The 21,929-nt window shown below is 37.5% G+C and overlaps 1 protein-coding gene across 7 annotated transcripts in view; it reads left to right on the plus strand.

Annotated features, from left to right (window-relative positions):
* PLCB4 (phospholipase C beta 4) overlaps nucleotides 1-21,929 on the plus strand; it is a 365,947-nt gene that overhangs the window by 212,876 nt on the left and 131,142 nt on the right. For all 7 annotated transcript variants that reach the window (XM_036417991.2, XM_045574871.1, XM_045574870.1 and 4 more), the window contains one exon: nucleotides 14,655-14,753. In XM_036417991.2, the coding sequence (XP_036273884.1) occupies nucleotides 14,670-14,753 (84 nt within the window). In that variant the 5' untranslated portion in view covers nucleotides 14,655-14,669. The remainder of the gene's footprint in view (nucleotides 1-14,654; nucleotides 14,754-21,929) is intronic.

Below are 21,929 nucleotides of genomic sequence, written 5' to 3' on the forward strand. Positions count from 1 at the left end.
AATTTTCGGTAACTTTGCTTATTAGTGTCAACACTTTGAAGGAACAAAAGGCTTGTCTAACAAAGAACCTGGGAACTTAGTTCAGGAAGCTCCCTTTAGCTCTTTTCCCCACCCTTGTGATCTAGCTTGAATGAAAAGTTAGATATATTTGCTAAAGTAAAATCCGACTGGCACTCTTGGGAACCACTTCACATCCGACTTCTCTGACCTCTGATATCCTTCCCATTGCCTCCGGGCCTTATTAGTGAGGGATGTTTTTCAGTGTCTATATAGAAGCAAACACATTTTAAAATAACCTAGTAAATGCACACATTGTGTGAAAGGAACAATTATTTGAAGGCTGTTGACCTTACCAGAACTGGGAAAGCGTTTGGCATCTTGAAAGTCTGCTTTGATGCTGGAGAGCTGTCCTAGAAATGTCACTGTGTCATTACCCTGTCATTTGCTCTTCAATGCACAATGGTCCTGCATTGTTTTTCATCTTACGTCTAGCCCTCCGAAGATGGATTTCATTTTAGGAGGTAAAACACATTTCAGGAAGGATACGTATGGTTCTTAAATAATATCTGTGTTTATTTGGAGCTCAGATAATGTTTAATCAAACCGATCGGAGCTGGAAGGGATTAGGAAAACGACTGTTCCAACCTCCAGTTTTCACAGACAAGGAAACTAAGCCTCCAAGAGCTTAAGGGGCTTCCTGAAGGTCACACAAGAGTTGGAACAGAGCTGGGACTGGAATCCAGGTCATCCATCTCTGATTGCCCTGCTGTTTCCATTCTGGCAGGCTGTACAGGTCCTATTAATTTAATATTAATTGTGGAACAGATGTAATATATAATTAAAGTCAGACCCATTTTTTTAAGGTGTGGCCAAATTACTTATAGAACCATAAAATTTGGATCATTCGAATTCAATTTTCTAATGTCACATTAGAAGACCTATTTCAAATTGTGTGAACCTTGGTGACAGTATTTCTTAGGGGAATGATGATGAAACAGGTGAAATGTTCAGTCTCCTGCTGGTGTATCTGACAGAGCCAAAGACAACACATATTTTAATATGTACACCTAGTTTTTATGTACACTCACACTTAGAAAAGGAAGTTTTCTACCTCATTGGAAATAACAATTAATTATATGATGCCACACCTGGGAAAATAAAACAAAAAACTGGCAAGTTAACACTTATTTTATAAATGAATCAAGATGAAGGATATAGCCTCTTTTTTTTTCAGACTAATTGTATTTTTTTTTTTTTTGCATAATAAAAAAAGCAGAAGAAAGGATTGGGGATTTTTTAAAGAGAATTTGCTTGAACCACAATACAATATACAGGTAATGCATTATAGAACTGTACATTTGAAACCTATATAATTTTATTAACCAATGAACCCCAATAAATTAAATAAAAATATATTTAGAAAAACAACAAACAAGCAAAATTTGCATAAATATCTATAAGTATAAAAGCATAATATGCTAATTAGACTGGACAGACGTAGGACCTTCTAGACAAAGCCAGGGCTGTGAGGGCCCAAGCAAGACGCTGAGGCTGTGAGGGCTGAGCCCCTTGCACAAATTTCGTGCATTGGGCCTCTAGTAAAAAATAAGATCAATCTCCTAAACCTTAAATCCCATGTAATTTTTTCTCATTATCTCTGTTGTATTAATTCCATTTTTCTCCTTCCTGTAAGCTTTTGAAGAATAGAGATGAAAAGTTTTGAATATTTAGGTGAAGAGGTAATTGAACGTGTGTGAGATTTGAGGTTTAGTTAAGCAATATCTCTCTGACCACAGGTTATTATCGGTCATATGGTACCCTGGTGTGTGTGAACATATAAAAGCTAACTTTGGATACCTCTTAGCTCAAATTCTAAAAAAATAAAATAAAATAATAATTAATGTTTTTATCCTTTTAAGGTTTGGACTCAGTTCCAGTATCCATGCATGGTCTTACACTCTATCCTCATCTTGTGACTCCTGTATAATAATAGCAGAGACCTGTTTATAAAATTGCTTGGAGAATGTTTAAATATCAGGAATCTCGATTAAATTTAAGAGCCCACTGTCTATGTATGTTTATTTTAATAAGAAAGTAGTTTTTAAAATAGAGAATTCTTCAAGCCCTTGAATTTGTGCCTGCTCCTAGTCCAAAGCAGTTTCCCTGTTTTCTGAAGTCACATCTTGCATTCCTCAGACTTATTCCATACACATGCCTGAGGCAACATCAGACAGATTATTCAAGCAAAGATAAAATAAAAATCTTCCCTTTGAAATATTAATATAATTAAGGCAAAATCAGGCCTCTAAAGAGAGCATTCTCTCCTGACATTTATGTGATTCCTGTTGATGATATTTTTGCCTGATGATTGTGGGAGAGCCAGTCTAAGGGCAAAGGAAGGGCAAACTATGGGAGACTGGGCATATACAAGAGGAGGACCTTATGAATAGTCTAGGGAGTCTTCTCTAAAGAGACCATCTCACCCCACTGGTGTAACTCAGTGGTTGAGCATTGACCCATGAACCAGGTGGAAATGGTTCAATTCCAGGTCAGAGCACATGCCAGGGTTTCGGGCTCAGTCCCCAGTGTGGGCCATACAGGAGGCAGTTGATCAATGATTCTCATCATTGTTGTTTCTATCTCTCTTCCCTTCTCTCTTCTTCTCTCAAAAATCAATAAAAATGTATTTAGAAAATAGGCCATCTCTTTGGATATGAAAACCACACACCCCGTGTCTAGAGTGTGGCCCCAACTTAGGACCCAGATACGAATCTTCGCAATTCTGAATCAGTGGTCAGAGGTCTGAGCTGAAGGTTGGGCATTGCAGAGTGGGATGTACAGCCAATAAGTTATTCATAGGCCTCACTGGGCTGCAGAACTCAGTGAAGAGTGGAAACTTGTTTTATAGACTAGGTTCCAGTCTATAGATAGGCACCAGGAGGCAGGCAGCAGGGTCTGAGCTGGGAACAGCTTTCCATATCCTGGAGGGGAGAGCGGTACACACAGAAAATGTACCCTTGGGTAGTAACTGTTGAAGAGGTTTTTGTCCTCTGCCTTGGTTGTTTTAGGCTTGGTTGAGAGCTCCTCCATACAATAAAATATTCATTCATTCACTCATTCATTCATTCATTCACGCTATCATTCATTCATTGTTTACTGAGTGCCCACTGTATCGTAGATCCTATAATAACCAAGGAGACTGGCCTTCTCAGATAAGCAACTGTTTACAATGTAGAATGGTGCATTCTACAACGAGGAAGTACAGGATGCTCCAGTGAAAACATAGGAGTGTTATTTACCCAGTTTCTCTTGCTTATACCCACAGATAACCAGAACTAACCACATTTAAAAGAGAGGGTCAGCAATAAGAAAGAGAAATATGCAAAATACTCAGTATTATTTGGAGCAATGAGTCAAGTCTGATGACAAATCTAGAGAGTAGAATATAAATGGAAGTCATATTTTTTGAGTGTCTTTTGAGCTGCTGCTGTTTTTCAATGTAGCCAAGGGCAAGTTTCTTCTAGAACATTCGTTTTTTGAACATGTTCTTTTTCTGTGGTCCTTTTGTAAATGGCAGTTGCTTAAAGACTAAGTTTGTTGATCTTTAATTATCCAATTTCTTCTGAGTTTTTAGGAGAACTATTAGCACTCATGGCTTATAGTTAGTTATGAGGGACCATAAAGGTTTGGTTCAAAAGAAGGAAGTGCTTAAAGTTTCTTGTTAGGTGACTGAAATGTCCACATTGTAGGTTAAATAGATGTTGTGTTGACTGAGTGTTTGGTTATGTCACTCTTTATTTACTTTCTTCAAGCTGCCTGTCACCCTTACCTAGTTTCTTTAAGACTTAACCCTTAAGGATGGGGCTTGAAAGAAGTGGTTAAGGAAATTACTTACTTGCTTTATGTCCTCAACGTCTACTCTTAGTCTTGGTTGGAAAGCAAGTTCCAGGACCCAGAATCTCCATATCCTTGATTTTCCAAGGCCTCCCTGAGAGAATTGCTAATTCTAGACAAATGGACTGTTTTTATTACTTACCTGAGGTGTAGTCCCAAATAACTAGCAATTTGTTTTCTCCGGTGAACTGACCTGGGCTATAGTTGAAGATATTTTTCCTTCTTCTTTTTGTTTTGTATTGTTTTGCCTTTTTCCTTTTAATGATCCAAGGATTTTATTTTTTTTCAAACTTTAGCTGACATCAGAATCACCTGGCCAGCTGGATACACCATAGGTCTCTGGGCCCCACCCCAGATTTTCTGATGCAAAGATCTAATTAGGGCCTGAGATTTTTATTTTTATTTTTTGCATTTTTATTAAGTTTCCAGATGATGTTTGCTCTCTGGATACCACACTTTGAGAACTGTTGATCATGTCCATGGGCCTAAATTTTCTCTGCTCTTTCCCCTGTACTCCTGGCTTGAGTCCCCACAATGGCTATCCAGATTTTACCCTCAATAGTTCAAAGGGCATGCCAGTAAAGAAGCAAATCCCATTCTAATAGTCCCCATCCTGGAACCTCTGGGCTCTCCAGCAACAAAGCAACAGACTTGTATCTTAGCTGCACAATTAAGAATACCAAGAAACAATGTCCAAGAGAGACAATTATTTGTATAATCTGTTTATGAGCTCCCCTGAAAACAGAAAGAACTTAATATGTCCCATTGCCATTTTGTTTTCTATTCCCACAAACCTCATCAGACTCCTATTGTGGGAGTGAGAAGGACTGAACTCTTCTAAATCTTATTGTGTAGGGCTAATGCCTCCTACTCAGGGAGAATTGTTTCTGTTTATAGTAAACTGTACACATTCCCCATATATTCCATTAGTTCTGGTCTTGAAAACAGTGGCAAATTCTTCTACTTTTGCCATAAAGAAAAAAATCCACTCCTTTATAGATAAGTATTCCAGGTTTGCTTAATTGTCTTATTTTCTGGGACTGTCGTATTTTCCAGGGCTGTTGAAGTTAACTGTTTACCTAACATACTTAGTAGTAAGAAAATACCTTCTGCTGTTTGGTGTGCCCCCTTTGTCAGTGAAAACAAATATTTTCTTTCAGAGGAATAAAAGAAATAAGACGCCTTTACTTTGCAGAATTTTATAGTAAGTGGAAAAAAAAAAAAGCTTTCTAAAAAAAAAAGGTTTGTTATTGCATGAAGCCAGAGAGAAGCCCAGTTAAATTATATATATCTACAGGTTCCTATCACACACACTATATATTTTCATATTCTAAATGTTGATTTATTTTGCATTCGATCACACCCAAATTTCTTTTTAGCAGTCATTCCCTGACTGCTAAATCATTAATATGCAAATGTATTTTCTATTTATGAAAGATCAAAATACTGGTAAGCCAGGGACTTACTAAACATTTAGGAATAAGGAAGACACCTCAAAAGACCTCATGTGGAAGGAGACAGGCCCCTGCTGCTCTCAACCTCTGTCCATCAGTGTGGCTCCCTAAACCTGGGTCTCTGGGAGGCATTTCAGGTCAGAAAACCCCAGACGCAGACAACTATTTTTTAAAAAATCTCACCTGGGGATATGTTTATTGAAGAGAGAGAGAGAGAGAGATGAGAGAGAGAGAGAGAGAGAGAGAGAGAGAGAGAGAGAGAGAGAGAGAGAGAGAGAGAGAGAGAGATTGCCTCCTATACGAGCTCTGTCCCAAGATCAAACCCACAACCTAGGTATATGCCCTGTCTGGGGGAATCAAACCCATGACCTTTGGTGTGTGGGAGGATGTTCCAACAAACTGAGCCAACCAGCCAGGGCCATCAACAACTACTTTTAATACATTGTCAGCCTGTGTCAGCCATTTGATGTGTTCAAGAGGATGTTGGAGAGCTGGCTATCACATTAGGTGCCATTCCCAAGGCAATTGCAGAAGACAAACAAACCAACATCTGAACAATCTTTTGAAACAAATCAGTTCTTTTCTTGGGAAACTGCATACCTCATCGGATTCTAATAAAGTTGATTCATGTTAATGATTTCACTCATCTATTTTGAAATTTTGTACTTTTCAGTTACATTTGCCTCCTAATTATGATGACTGATGTGATGGAAAGAGATAAAGATGAAATGCTTGCTGTTTTCATGCTATTCTTATTCAGTTTATATTTTTTTTAAATGCCAGGAAATTATTTTAAATCAGGAGATGCTGTATTGATAAATAAATATACTTATTGTACATTTAGGATACATTTAATCTATTTGTCATGGCAAAGGCCTTAGCTTTTTTTGTAATTCAGAACTCATGAAAAACTAACTCCCACACCACCTAAATCTGTTTATTCCCAAATTTAAGGATAGGAGAGGTTTCAGAATTAATACCAAAGTTCCAGTGGGTGTTATGAGGTAACTCCTTCCTAAGAATCAGTCATAACTGTTGTGTGTGAAGACTTCCAATGTATAGTCAAGATTTTAAATCTTGAAAGGAAAAGGGTAACGATTTACAGTTTTATTAGTCTCTTTCTGCTGTTTATTCTTGCCAGAAATTGTGGTGATAAATATGGACATTATTTAAAAATTGATTTATGCAGAAAAAAAAAGTAAGATTTTAATGTCATATCTTTAGAGAAATTTTTCTTGAATATAAAAATTAAAATTACTATGAATCTTTTAAAATACAGAAAATATTAAAGAAAATAAAAATCACCTAAAATTCTGTTATTGAGATATAACTAACTACTGCTTATGTTTTGCTAGTCTTTTCCCCCTGTTAAAAAATGTGTGTGTATGGGTGCATGCATTTATGTATAAAAAATGTGTATATTACAGAAAAAATTGGATCATTCTTGCAAATATTTTTTTTTACTTGCTTAATAATATGTTCAGAGCATTTGCTTCACAAGAGTTGTAAATATTTTTAGAAACACTTCTAAATTCGATGTTGTTCAGCAAATAACTATTTATTGAAAGCATTATTTTTAATGGGCACAGAATATTTAAATACTATAGCATATTTAATCAACTGCTTAGTGATGCTCATATTAGGACAATATTTTTTCTACTATAAATATCATAACAGCTAGTATCTTTTTACTACATAGATTTTCTATGCATTTATTTAGGATAAATCCTACCAGTAGAAATAACTAGATCAAAAGTGTGAATATTTCAAGGCTATGGGAATATATTGCAAAATTGTTTTCTACCAAAATATACAAAAATGCCCTTGCCCCACCCTCAGTAGCATTGCCTATTATCATTTTCTTCATCTTGAACCTTTTATATATTTTTTGAAAAGGTTACTTAATAGCTTGATGAAAAATGCAAGTATTTTTAGCAAATGGGAAAAACTGTCATTAATGGTGCAATAGATCAGTGTCAAATTAGATTTTTTTTTTTTTATTTATTTTTTTTTTTTTTTTTTGTAAAGCCATTTATGTAAAAGCTCTGGATGATCTGATCTAGCTTTTTTTAGAAATATAAAGATATCTTATTTAAAGATTGAAGAACAAGACATTGAAATCTGCTTGATAGAATCAACTAATTGACTTTTTGTCAGTGGAAATTTTTATCTCAACACTGTTCTGGAAAACAACCTTGGTTGTTCTCATCCTGGGGTCATATGAGGTCCTGGGTTATTTGGTTTAACAGGATTTGTATGGTTGGATAGGGAAGGGATTCATTCTTTATGCAACTGTTTTTGTCAGGAGGTTGAAAGTAAAAGATAAAAGATACTCTTAAGAAAATTTATAAACCTGGTACTTAAGTGTTATCTGTTATCAAGTGGAAGCAAATGCTTTTGTAAACAAACTCATTTCTTCACAAATAGAAACAGAAAGTGGAGAATGCCTTTGTTGGTTTGGGGAAGCTTCAAAGTTTATTTAAAGTGTGTATTCCTTGCTGAGCAACAAAACTGTTAAAAGACATCTGGATCCTGGGGAATGATACGCTGTAAAAATATCTTTACCCTTCAGAGGGGTTTTTGAGTAGAAGCACAGGAGTTATCAGAATATATTTCTAGATGACATTCTATTCTGTATCTTTCTGTGTGTCTCTGATCCAATTGAAAAAAAAAAATGTAAGGATGCCCATCCCTTCAATGCTGTGCCTGCACCTTTTCGGATTGATATGGTAATTTGCTGGGCCTTTTAGGAAGATTCCAGCTTCAATAGGCCCAATGTCTTCATTTCTTTGGGCAGATATAAAAAAAAAAAAAAATGCCACAAAGTAGTAGCTGAAAACAACTGAACTGTATTTGCTCCCAGTTCTAGAGACCAAAACTCTGAAATCAAGGTGTCTACAGGGCCATACTCCCTCCAGGCTGGATGGAAAAATCCAGTCTTTGCCTCTTCCAACTTCTGGTGGCCACATCACTCCAATATTTCCTTAGTGGTCACATTGCCTATTCCATTTCTGTCTGTGTCAAATCACCCTCTCTCTCCCTTTTTAAAGGACACATGTGATTGCATTTAGGGCCCACGACGATAATCCAAGATAACCTCCACATCTCAAAACTCTTTTTTTTTTTTTTTAATTTTCTCTATTCATTAAGATATTACATGTATCCTTATCCCCTATTCTTCCCTCACCCCCCTAACCCTGCTCATGCCCTCTGGTGTTTGTATGCGTTGGTTATGCTTATATGAATGTTTACAAGTCCTTTGGTTGATCTCTTCCCTTACCCCTACCCTCCCTTGCCTTTCCTCTGTGGTTTGACCATCTGATAAATGCTTTTCTGTCTCTTGGATCTCTTTTTGTTCATCAGTTTATGTTCATTATATTCCACAAATGAATGAGATTATGTGATATTTATCATTCTCCAACTGACTTATTTTGCTTAGCATAATGATCTCCAGGTCCATCCATGCTGTTGCAAAAGGTAGGAGTTCCTTCCTTTTTAGAGCAGCATAGTATTCCATTGTGTAAATGTACCACCATTTTTTTAATCCACTCATCTGCTGATAGACACTTAGGCTGTTTCCAAATCTTGGCTATCGTAAAGTGTGCTGCTATGAGCATCGAGGTGCATATATTCTTTCTTGATTGGTGTTTCTAGTTTCTTAGGATATACTCCTAGAAGTGGGATTACTGGGTCAAATGGGAGTTCCATTTTTAGGTTTTTATGAAACTCCATACTGTTCTCCACAGTGCTGTACCATTCTACATACCCACCAGCAGTGCACGAGGGTTCCTTTTTCTCCACATCCCCAGCAGCACTTTTCATTAGTTTATTTGTTGATGACAGCTATTAATCACATCTCCAAATTTCTTTTTTGCCATATTAGTTAATACTCAGAGATCCACATATGGGTATTTTCTGGGGGCCATCATTCAATCTATCTTACTCAGGATCTTAAATACACCTGACTTCATGGACTTCCTTTTGTTAGTTCTCTACCAAAACATGAGACATATGTCTAGAAACACAGCATTGTTTGCCAAAGATTGATCCAGCTGGCCTAGAAAGGCAGAATTCACTCCAAAATTGAGCCATCATATCTGGGATAGGTGGTGTGATAAATCTTAGAGACTACCCAGGAGATTTAAAGGTACATGGCACAATAGGCCAACAGACAAAGAGCTGTTATTCCTTGGTTCATACCAACTGAATGGATGCATGGATGAATACAGGGAAGGCCTTCTTTATGGGTGATGTGCATATTTGGTTCCCAACAGTCTACCTGAGCTCCCTAATTGTCCTCTACTAACTCCTTCAGTTTCTTGTCATCTTCTTTAGAAGGAGGGTTTTGCCAATGCTGTAAAACAAGATCTCCTAGGACACCCTCCCCGACTATGGTCCCCTCCCTGCCAAACTCCACAGTCCAAGGACTTCCCTCTGCAGGCAGTGCCATAGCTAATCCATTCCAGTTGCATAAGAATTTAAAAACAATAAGACTATTGCAAAGTGCACTGGCCACCTTCCAGTAGCTGCTCAAGGTGTTTGCTCTGCACAGGGTGCCTAGTTACATGTCCCTGCTTTGTGTAAATCCTCCTTGACTTTCCGTGTTCCTGAAGGAGGAGGGCCCTTTTTTGTGGTCTGGATGTGGGGAGGTGGTGTTCTTCTAGGAGGTGGAGGAGGCAATTGAACCTTGAAATACCTTGTAAGTGAGGCCTTAGAAGGCAAGCTAGAGAAATTGAGAAGAGGAACCTTTGGCATGGCCCAGAAATAGGGTTGTTATATTAGGTAGCTGTGGGTGAGGCTTTGAGATAATTGCAAAAACAATGTGTTTATAGAGTGACCAGTTCTCCCCTCTATAGCTTTTTAAAATAACTGTCCCTTTAACTTTCTCTGGAATCCATTGGACTACAACATGTACCTTCTTTTGTTCCCATTTAAAAATCAATTACCTGGATCAAACTTCTGCTAAACACAATTGGCTGGGTCAGCCTTTTCTAGTCTGTGAAGTCATAATTGTAACATCTCTATCAAATAAACCAACTGCTGCTCCTAAGGACAGGTACTAAGAAGTATTTCAGTGTCTCTGAAATACCTGTCATTTTTATATCTCCCATTTTATAACTGGAAAAATTCAGGATATCCCAATGTCATTTTGCAAAAATGACTCATACCTTGTTCAGAGCCCCAAAAGCTCTGAGAAGGTAAGCCATAAAAAGAGCACCTGTCCCCAGTGCAGGTGTCTTTAGAGATTAAGATCAAAAGTATCTCCTTTTCCCATTAGCCCCCACCAAATCCTTTACATAAGGAGGCCATTATAATGAGATTGGTACTCAAGGTGGAGATGATTATATTAGTAGTAAGGATAGCAGTGAAGTCTGAGAAACATCACACAATGAAGATTGATGTGTTCTTTTGCTGAAAGGATCCTGGGGAACCCAGAGTTAAATCAGTGAAAGATGATGCACGTTGATATAAGCTTTCTCTTCATTTTTATTTTTGATCTGATCTTTTTTTTTTTTTATCAGAAGTCTCTCGTTGCTTGCTAGTCCCTTTAACATAAAACCAAACGGAAATATTGAAAGGCACAGTTGGCAGGAGTGAGAACACACAAGGGACTGCAGAAGAGAGATGTTTTGCCCACTCCTCTCCACTGACTAGTCAACCAGGGAGCCATCACATTGTTTCTATCGTCTATCTTTTTTCATCTGTTCACACTTGGGTCCCTGTAGTTGTTTAATTCTGAACAACACATCCATGACAGCCAGAGAGAGTCTTGCAGTTCTGTTTTTATCTGTAGATCTGCTTTATGGCATAGAAGCCATGCATGCACATCATTGCACTAAAAGCTTGCTTCTAAGTTGCCTTGGGTGAAAAGAGAGAGAGGGAGAGACAATGAGGGAGGGAGAGGGAAGGGAGGAAGGGAGGGAGGAAGATTCTTAGATACTGAGAAATGAAATGGAAGGAAATAAAGAAAAACAAACTGAGAGGAACAGAGGGACAGAAAGATAGGAAGAGAGACCCAGTTATAGTCATTATGGGAGAGAGAGAGAGACATGGATCAATCTCACATGAACGACTGGGGAAAAGCACCTGCCCCTTCTCCCGCTCTCTGCATTCTGCCCATCTTCTTGGCTGTACCTGGAAGGCTTTAGGTGCTGATTAATGGAGGGCTGCTTACCATCTTAGCTGGCCTGGTTAGAATGTCTTTTATGCTTTCACCGGTTTTTAGCCTGGTTAGTAATAAGTAGTGGAAAAATTCCTTCTCAAACAGCAATGATGGCTGTTGTGAGAAAGCTACCATGAAACATGACCTAATATATTCTTCACCTGCTTTAAATTGTTTGCATCAACCTATCTGTATGACTTCAACTTTTTTTCTTTTTTTGAAATTTGCATTTTTATATACACAGGCACGTGTAATGCAAGAATATATTCCCATAATTAAAATGTTCAGCACAGAAGATAACAGTAAATATACCTTGATTTTTAGCCCCAATCCTTATTTCCTCCCCAAAAGTAACCAGGTCATAAATTGGGAAAGTTCTTTCCAATTTTTTAAATAATTTATTTATGTGTATATGTATATGCCTGGAGAAATATATACGTTCGTCTTGTGTGTTTATGTTTACATAAATGGTATTAAACTGTTCATAGCATTCTATAGCTGTGCTTTTAAGTAAATGGTATCACACTGTTCATGTTTCATATCATTCTGTAGCTTCCTGTTTTCATTACATGGCATGTGCTAGAGACCTTTCACATTCAGGTGTACCTTACCTTGTAGTGTGTGCCAGGATACGTATACACTAGAGTTTTCTCCTTAAGCTCTTTAGGTAGTGAATCACATTGATTTGTTTTCAGTGTTGAAGCATTTCATATTATTCTTTTGACAACCCTCTGGAATAAATTTGTTCATGTTTCGATTTTTTTTTCTTTCTGTAAGTGATAATGAACTCTAGGGTCGGTGTGTTTCTTATTAACCCCCTTGGAATGTCATTGTTGGGATCTGATAATGGGGCTTGTAGAATGAGTGGGGTAATTGCTTTTCTTGTTTTTATGTCCTGAAAAATGTGTAGGTACACAGGATTTGCCTTTTTCTTGAAGTTTTGGTAAAACTTGCCTGTAAAATATATGGACCTAATATTTTTTTTTCTATTGATTCCTAGGTCTGTCGTCTATTTAAGTATTCTGCTCATTTTTTTTGAGCCATTTTTTAAATTTTTTAAATCTTCCACATTATTTAGGTTTTCAAATATTTTGATTAAAGTTATGCATAGTATTTCTCTTACTGTTTTCACCTTTTCCTCTTTGTAACTACATCCCACATTTCACTGTGAATATTGTAAGTATGCTTCCTCGTTATTATCCTTCTGCTCCCATCTCTATCTCACTTTCTCTCAATACTTACCAATTTTTTAAATATAAAAATAATTCAGAAAACAATTCACTTGTACTACTTATTCTTTTACTATTTTTTGGTTTCATGCTACATAATCTAGGTTTTGATATAAATGTCCCCATTATTTGTTTCAAGGAAATTTATAATTATTGCTTTGACTAGTCTTCTGAATTTAAAAATTATTTAGAAGTATGTGTATAAGTTTATGTTTTTTCCTATATGTACAGATTTTATTCACTTACTGTCATTAATTTATAAGTTTGGGTCAATAAGTATGGTGATTGTAACATCTGCCTTTTGAAAAATACTGACATTTCCTTTATGACCTAATCATGATTGGATTTTTGGATTGTTATATGTGTATGGGGTAGCTGGGGTACTAAGAGGAAAGAATATATAGAGATAGAAATAGAGATAGAGATATAAAAATACATGGTTGTTAAACCTTCTGTTTCAATTTCCCTTCATTTTTCCAGCCATGTTTCCTGTTTCTTTTTGTTGCATTTCTTGAGAATTTCTTGACTCAACTTCATCTGAGTTCTCTTTATAATTCATAGTTTTAATATCCTTTATAATTCTTTTAAAAGTTTTACATTAAACAATTCTTTAAATTTAAAAAATTCTTTATAACGCTACTAAAAGTTTGAACTCAGCCATCTTTTTTTAAATTTCTGAAAGTTGTAGTGAATTATGTTTTGGGAACAGAATGTACTCTCTCCTCCCTCGGAGGATATCAACCATACTTAAGCCAAAGTTATTTGTCCTGTTAACTCTGTTTCCTTGGGTAAGTTCTCCTACTAACTGTGTTTGGTATGTATATCCTATGTCTTTGGCATTGCTAAGTGTTTGACGCTGCTCAGTGGGTGGTCACCTTTACATTTAAAATGTCCTGCTTGCAGCTATTGAATGTACACCACAGTGCATGGTGCTAAGAAAGGTGGATAAAAGGATCACCCAGCTTTTCTAGGTGCAGGCAGCCACCCTGAACCATGCCTGGACTCTCTTTCAAAATCATCTCAATCTTTTCTAGACAGCAGACATTCTGTTGGTTCCTGAGTGGCCCAAGTGAGGAAGAAGTGAGAGAGGCTTTACCAAGGGCAGTAAAAAATTCCAGCTACTCCCACCTGATTCTGTACTCCATCATCCTGTGGACTCCTCCTGCCCATGCAGGCACCTTCAGATTCTCGTGTAGGCTTTGCAGCAGCCCTCTCCTACATATACAATAGGTTCATGTGTGTGGTTCCATTCTCTTATCTGGTGCCATTGATATTGTGACATTATTTTATATGATCTGTAGAGAGAGGGGAAGCTTCCCAAATGATTACCTCTGGTATTTTTTTTTTCTAAAATGTATTTTTATTGATTTCAGAGTGGGAGGGAGAGAGGGAGAAGAAGAGGAAGAGGGAGAGGGAGAGGGAGGGAGGGAGAGAGGGAGGGAGGGAGGGAGGGAGGGAGGGAGGAGGGAGGGAGAGAGAGAGAGAGAGAGAGAGAGAGAGAGAGAGAGAGAGAGAGAGAGAGAGAGAGAGAGAAATATCAATGATGAGAGCAAATCATTGATCACGCTTCCTCCTGCATACTTCCCACTGGGGATAGAACCCAAATCCTGGACATGTGCCCTGACTGGGAATTGAACTGTGATCTCCTGATTCATAAGTGGATGCTCAACCACTGAGCCAAGCTGGCCTGACACCTCTGGTATTTCTTAATGATATTATTTATCCAGGTATAGAGACAAAGAGAAAAGAAGTTGGGATCAGATGTAGGAAAGAAGAAAAAAAAAAAGACAATATATGGACTTTTTCCACATGAAGGAAAGCTTTGCAAACACATAAATATAAAGTGATTAACCTTTGACCTTCACTTGTTTTTAAAGTTGTATACTAATGAAATATTTTTGTTTTTGTTTTTAGGTCTTGAATATAATCATGGCCAAACCTTATGAATTTAACTGGCAGAAGGAAGTTCCTTCCTTTATGCAAGAAGGAGCAATTTTTGACAGATATGAAGAGGTAAAGAGGGGTTATTAATCTTTCCTCTCAAAACCTTCTTATAATTATTTCATTTTAATTACAGTATTGAGTAAATAATCTCTGACACAGTAAGAGCATCTTTGAGATTTATAAGTTGGAATAGTTGGAAAGAGGCAAGTTATGAGATATAATAATGATAATGATACTGTATTTATTGAGCACTTGCCATATGCCAGATGTGATGATAATGATGCTATAAATTATTGAACGCTCACTGTGTGCCAGACAACCTTCTAAAACGTTTTATGTATATTGTTTAATTCCTCACCACAACCTTATAAGGTCGTTGCTATTATTATCTTCGATTTACAGATGGGTTTCATGTAGTAACAGTCTTTGCATAATGAAGTGCTTTTGGAAGGCTTTCCACATAAAATGTTCTATTTGTTATAAATGTAATAGTGATTTGACTTTGTGCTAGTCATTTGTTCTGCTGGTTTCATTTACATAGAACAGTTGGACCTCAGTTTTGCATTCTCTGCTTCTGCCACTTACTGTTCCTGCAAGGTGGTGGGTGGCTGCAGGCCTTTTATGGATCAGGCTCTTGGGACCACTCATCTGTTCAGAAGGTTGGGGAGGTAGTTGAAGCCTCATTGGCCTTATAAATGCCTTGTTTTTCCTAGATTGTACTTGAATCTGAGGTGAATTGGAGAAGGGCGTGTGGTGAAACTGTGTTGCCTTTAAAGTTAAGTGAAATGGAAAACGTCTGAAGACTTTATTTATAGTCAGAGTTGGTTCCTTTCAAAATCAATTGAAAGTTAGGTTCAGATTGTCAGCCCTTTGCTTACAGTCCGTGGGCTGATGTGACTCACTACTTATTGACTTGATTTTTCCAAAATGTGTTTCATAATACACTTTAAATTTATACCACAGTGGTTTTGTAAGTAAACAAAACTGAGAAAGGCAAAGGAAGGGCTATTCCTTGTATTGAATTAAAATGTTGAGGGACAGCTCTTTGTATAACTGAAACTTTACTGTTTCTCAGAAAGGACATTCTTCTACTAGTATAGGAAGAAACAGAAAATAGCATTCCACCACGTGGATACAACCATCCTTAATTCTTTTCTCTTTTTTTTTTCTTCATAGTTGTGATCATAGAATAACCTTTTGAAAATATCTATAAGGACTCTCTATTGTAGGATAAATGAAACTGCTCGGAATGAAATATAAGGCTTTCCATAATTTGGCCCTGGCCTGTTTCTACAACTTTATTTCCTACCAATTTTCTACACACACTCTCTGCTTTAGCCATAAAAACACACTTACAATTCTCCCAATAAACTATTCTATTGCATGTTTTGTATTTGCTACTCTCTTTTTCTGAAATAATCTTGTAGTTTTTTGTTTTACTAATGAACTTCTAATTATCCTTCAGAACCCAGATGAGAATTCTACATCTCTTTAATATCTTACTTGGCACATTCAGTAAGAATGGATAACCTCTTGCACATATTATACTGCATTCACATTTATTTAATGTTTTTGTTTCTCCTACTATATTCCAATTTTCTTGAGGTCAAGGTCTGTCTTTTCTTGAGGTCAAGGGACTAGCAGAATGCCACAACTGCTAAATTCACTAATTCACTGTAGATGTGTACTATTCAAAGGGATTTTAGATACAAGTGATTCCAACTCAGTCTGGTTTATTTGTTCATTTTTCTTGATAATTGAAATGGTGAGGGGACTTGGTAATCCTTGAGACCAGGTGGGGATCTGTACCTCAACAGATTCAAAATATTATGGCAAACCATCTGACACTTTTATCTTTGAAATAAAAAATTATTAGTATCAACAATCTGATATTGTTCAAATCTAATACAAAGTAAGCTTATTGAAGTTAACTGCTTTTACCCACTTTATACAACTTGGCAAAGAGGGCCAAGGATTAGCTTAGATGCATTTGTAAATCTTTCTCCCAGGAAAGCCAGGTGTGCAATGGCAACTAGTGTCACCAAGATGATGACCTTCATTATGAGCATCTCTCCCTGAATCTGCTGAAGTGTCTCCAAAGATTTGTGGTTACTAAGGCAGTTTTCTAGGCTCTGGAAAATCATAGGATAACTAAAAAATACTGCATGACTTCCAGTTACTCAGTGCAGGTCATTTTGAAGAGATGAAATACAATCACTGCTTGAGCATCTCTACTGCTATCAGATAAGCAGAAACATCTTTGAGGAAAATGTGCTCTTTTGATAAAGCAAAATGTGACTTGATGAACGGGAAGTTTGTCATCATGGAATCTTTTTTTTTTTATTTCTTGTGATGATTTTCTTTGATTATTAATCCTTCACAACTTGCTCACATTGGGAAAATACTGATTATTTGCTCTTCTAAAGGCATTTGCTTTTTTTTCTAGGTTCCTCTGAAAATTAGGTAAAACTAGAAACAAAAATTATGAATAAGTATTAAATACATATAGCTAAGCTTTCTTAAGTGCTATTTTATTAGGATTTTAAGCAAAAAATTTAAACTTCATAAAGTATATATGTCTCTTTATAACAACACTAGAGGCCCCCTGCACAAAATTTGTGCACTGGGGTTGGGAGAGCTCCCTCAGCCTGGACTGCACCTTTTGCAGTCCTGGAGCCCTCTGGGGATGTCCAACTGATGGCTTAAGCTGACAGTCAGACATCCTTAGTGCTGCCACAGAGGTGGGAGAGGCTCCCGCCACCATTGCTGTGCTAGGCAGCCGTGAGCTTGGCTCAGGGCTTCTGGCTGAGCAGTGCTCCCCCTGTGGGAGTGCACTGACCACTAGGGGGCAGCTCCTACATTGAGCATATACCACCTGGTGGTCAGTGCACAACATAGCAACCAGTCATTCTGCTGTTCAGTCTATTTGCATATTAGCTTTTTATTATATAGGATATGAAACCAGAAAGCCAAATAGTATTTCAAGTGGACTACAGCCATTTATTTTTTATTTCCAAGACCTATAAGATTTAGTTTTTGGAACCATGGCCATTAAAATATTCATGGCAACCAAATATAAGCAGAGAAGGTTTATTTTTATATGTTTTACATGAACAGCAGTGAGAAATGACAGCTGACAGCACATGGGACGAGCAAGAATTAGAAAAAACACCACCTCAGCTTCCCAAAATGTCATAGTAAAAGGACCACATGTGAAGGACATAAGTGGCTTCAGCATCATATGACAAATCTCACGATGGCCTAAAGGATCAGATAAATATTAAATGGTGTTCCACTGATTAGTTTAAAGCAGGCAGAGTGGTCAGAAAAAAAAATACTAGCCAAGGTCTTAAAATTATATATTATCTAATCAATAAATGAATAAATGTGATCAGTGCAACTGTGTTTAAGCATTTTTTTTTTTTATTGCTGTGTTACTGGGGTATTTTTTTGAAGTAGCCCAAAATTTTGGAAACTACAGAACATAGCCTGCATTGTAGCTTCTAATTGTATCCCCATGCCACTTATATTATTTTTTTTTATCTCACATTGCTTGACTTAGAAATTACTTAGATGCAAATACATTTTGTTTCTAAGTGGTGCTTGTTATAAAATCTTTCAAATAGAGGTTTTGCTTTTGCAGAGAACAGAAACAGCAGTGCTTTTTAAAGCACAGGCAATCCAAATGTCTCTACCTCAGCCGGTCTCCTGACTTTCCTTTTATGTCCTAGTAAAGAGCTGAAGACCCCTGCTCCTGGCTACTCAGGGCCTTCTCAGTCCTCCTCAGAATTCCTGGGTGCTTACAGTCTTGGGGATTAGTCATATCCTCAGTGCCTTCTTACTTCTCTGTTCTAAGTTCTTGTTTGTTTCTCTTCCTAAACCCATTATATCATCGTGTCTCAGGAACAAGGACATTGGGTGGTAGCAGCACACACCAGGACACGTTCAGATGAAAGTTCTGAGATCATGCTGAATAAATTTCATTAGTCAGCCCTGCCAAAGTGTGTCTTGTTATCTATTGTCTTTTGCCCCACTCTCTCACCAAGAGATATGTTCCTGTTTCTCTTCTTTTTTAACCTCTTCCCCAGAGTCATTTTCCAATTTACCATTTTCCTCTTTCTCATATGCCTCTAATCAAATAAAAACAAAATAAACAAACAAAACAAAACAAACAAACAAACAAAAACCCCTCTCTCTTTCAAAACAAAGGCGAATGAACAATGGAAAATTCTAGTCTCTTGTCATCCTGAGCTGTTTGGGCTGCATTTTAACCTCAAATTCTCTCATCCAGATTCCTGAGACCTCCTTCTCTTTTGCATAACTTTGAAGGGCAAATTAAAAGAACTGTATCTTTAGGAATGCTCCTGTCAGTGATCACTGTATGAACTTAGTGATAGATGTGATCTGTATTTGTGCTGCCCATTACCAGTGTGGCTGTTCAGCACTTGAAATGTGACTAGTGGGACTGAGGCATTGAGTGCTTAATTTTGTTTAATTTTAATTGATATTACAAAGCTACCTGTGGCTGGTGGCTATCTAATTGGACAGCACAGTACCAGGCAGTAAGCTCAAACTACTGTACAACCAGATTTGTAAATACCATCTTCCTCCCTCCCCTTCTCCAAAAAAAGAAAGAAAGAAAAAAAAAAAAAGAAACAGTTTTCAATTAACTTAGTTGAACTGAAATTTCAATTACAATTTTACCAGTCATTTCTTAATGTCAACTGGACCAGATATTTAAATGATTTATAAATGATTTACCTAGGCCATCACTGGCCCCATCATCACACATCATAGATCCCAGCTTGGACCACTCCTTTTTCTCACCCATGGGACTTTAATGCATCCAAGCAAGCTTCCCAGATGGCGTACCTTTTTCTAGTAGATACTTGACTTTTAGCTCCTCCCACCCACCACCCCCTTTCCAACATGCACATAAATGGGCCAGTTGGTCCTTACCACTGCGACCAGGAAAACAGGAACAGTTATGGCACTTGTCAAAGCCAGGATCAAAGTGCAGGACCAGTACACACCTAAAGGCAGGCTAGTGGACAGGCCAAATTTCCAAGATGGTTTTGAAATCTCAGAGCAATTTGGCTCCACGTGGTGAAGCTCCAAAAGGCCCAAGCAGCCTACACACCCAGGCTGCTCATCAGTGAAGCGAGGAATTCTCAAATATAATCTGCAAAAGACTAAAAACACAACCCTCAGAGAAAGTATTTTGACTTAAAGATGTATTTAACTTTGTGGTGAGGACAGCAGCATGATGATCAAGTTAGTTCTAAGTGCGTTGGAAGAAGAGAGTTTGAATATAGTCAGGAAAGGAGAACAAACAAGTGTTACCAACTAGATTCCAAGCTGGTCACTGCTCTATGGGGCCAAAAAGTTGTAACCTCTAGGATTATCTTTTCTACCAGATACAAAACCCTTGCACCACTATAGGACAAATAACGCTGCAGCTTATCTACCAAACTTCAAAGAGGCTGGGTCACACAATGGTAAATAGTAAGCCAACAGGTGTATTCTCATAGAAGTCATTCTTGGGCTGGTCTCTAGATAGTGCTCTTGTATAACATTGAAATAATATATAGCCAGTTCCCTATCTTGTTCCCAAGTTTTGGGTAATTTAAATTGAATTGTATGGGCAGGGTCAGGATATTGGGCTCAAAGAGTAGAAAGTGGAATTGTAGCACATTAATTGTATTTACAGAGAAGGATACTTACATGGTCATCATAATGGTAATAGTCATGATAATAATGTTTGTCTTTCAACTTTTAGAATCAACCAAAAAGTTGGCAAAGCACTTAATTATTGTTGACAAAAGAGAATGAAGAACTTATGAATTTTGTGTAAAGTAAGGGTGCAGACAGATGTTGGACAATATGAGGTATTAGAGAAATGGGAGGCAAAACAGAGGGTTGGTTTTCTCAGTGGGAGGCAATGTTGATATAGTAGGTGGTGCATTAAATAGAGGCTTTTGTCTATTATTCAGATAGTAAAGTTGCCAATTACAAAACCAACAAGGGAAGGCCAGAGAAGAAGTACATTTACGGATGCACTACGTGCATCCTCTTCCTGAAAGAATGGTTGTTTATCGTCATGTTTTCTGTAGTGTTGAACAAACATTTTGCATATAATAGGAATCACTGAAGATTTTCCAGCCAGTGTAGCTCACTTGGTTGAGCATTATCTCAAACAAGAGGTTGCTGGTTTGATTCCTGGTCAGGGCACATGCTTGGGTTTCAGGCTTGATCCCCAGCAGGAATTGAGCAGGAGGCAGCCAATCGATTTTTCTCATTTATGCTTCTATCTCTCTTTCCCTATCCCTTCCCCTTTCTTTCTTAAAAAAAAAATTAATAAAAATATATTTCACAAAAAGAAGTCACAAAAAGATTTAGTTAAAAATGAGCAAAAATTGAATTGAAAAGCACACTAAATTATCCAAAAGGATGAACAAATGGATGCATGTTCCTCCTTTCTTAGTCCTCTCCCAGAGCCACTGTTGGCATCCTGATTAAAGTGGGCATTGAGTGTGGGTGCATGATAAGAAAAGAAGTCTGAGTAGGCAGACACCTTATCCTATAGAGCAGCAAATCTCAAAAGTGTGTTCCCCAAGCCAGCATCACTTGGAACTTTATTAGAAATGCAAATTCTCAGAGATGGATCAAAAACTCTGCAGATGGGCTCAGCAGTATGTTGAATAAACCCTTCGAAGAACTTCTGTGCGCACTCAAGTGTAAGAATCAGTGGTGTAGAACCAGAACAAGGAGTTTGGATTTTTCTTTCTCATTGTTATGGGAAGCAACTTCCCAACTGGGACTGACATGATCTAATTTACACCTGGGGGCAGTTGTGTTGGTAGCTGTGTGGAGAACCGTTTCTGGGGGTGTGGACCAAGTGCATGCAGGAGATGTGAGAGTGTCTTTGGAGACACCAAGAAGTTAAAGAAGGTGAGCTGGAGTCATATTCCTTCCTCTTATTGGCTCTAGCTCCACAGACAACTTTCTTAACATCTCAGTGCTAGAAAAGAGTAGATGTTAAAGTGGGTGGGTATGAGAGTATTTTTTCACCTAGAGATTACATGATTTCTCATTCATTTGCCTTCAGTTGCCTTTCTTATCATCATAGCCATGTGACTCTTCTTCAAACAATATGAAAAGCTGTGACTAGGCACCTGGGTACTTATTCAGTTGGTCTGAACGCTGAAACAATCCAAAGTTGCACACATCAACCAGGGTTTAGCA

This window comes from Pipistrellus kuhlii, unplaced genomic scaffold (assembly GCF_014108245.1).
Source record: "Pipistrellus kuhlii isolate mPipKuh1 unplaced genomic scaffold, mPipKuh1.p scaffold_m20_p_6, whole genome shotgun sequence".
NCBI classification, from domain to species: domain Eukaryota; kingdom Metazoa; phylum Chordata; class Mammalia; order Chiroptera; family Vespertilionidae; genus Pipistrellus; species Pipistrellus kuhlii.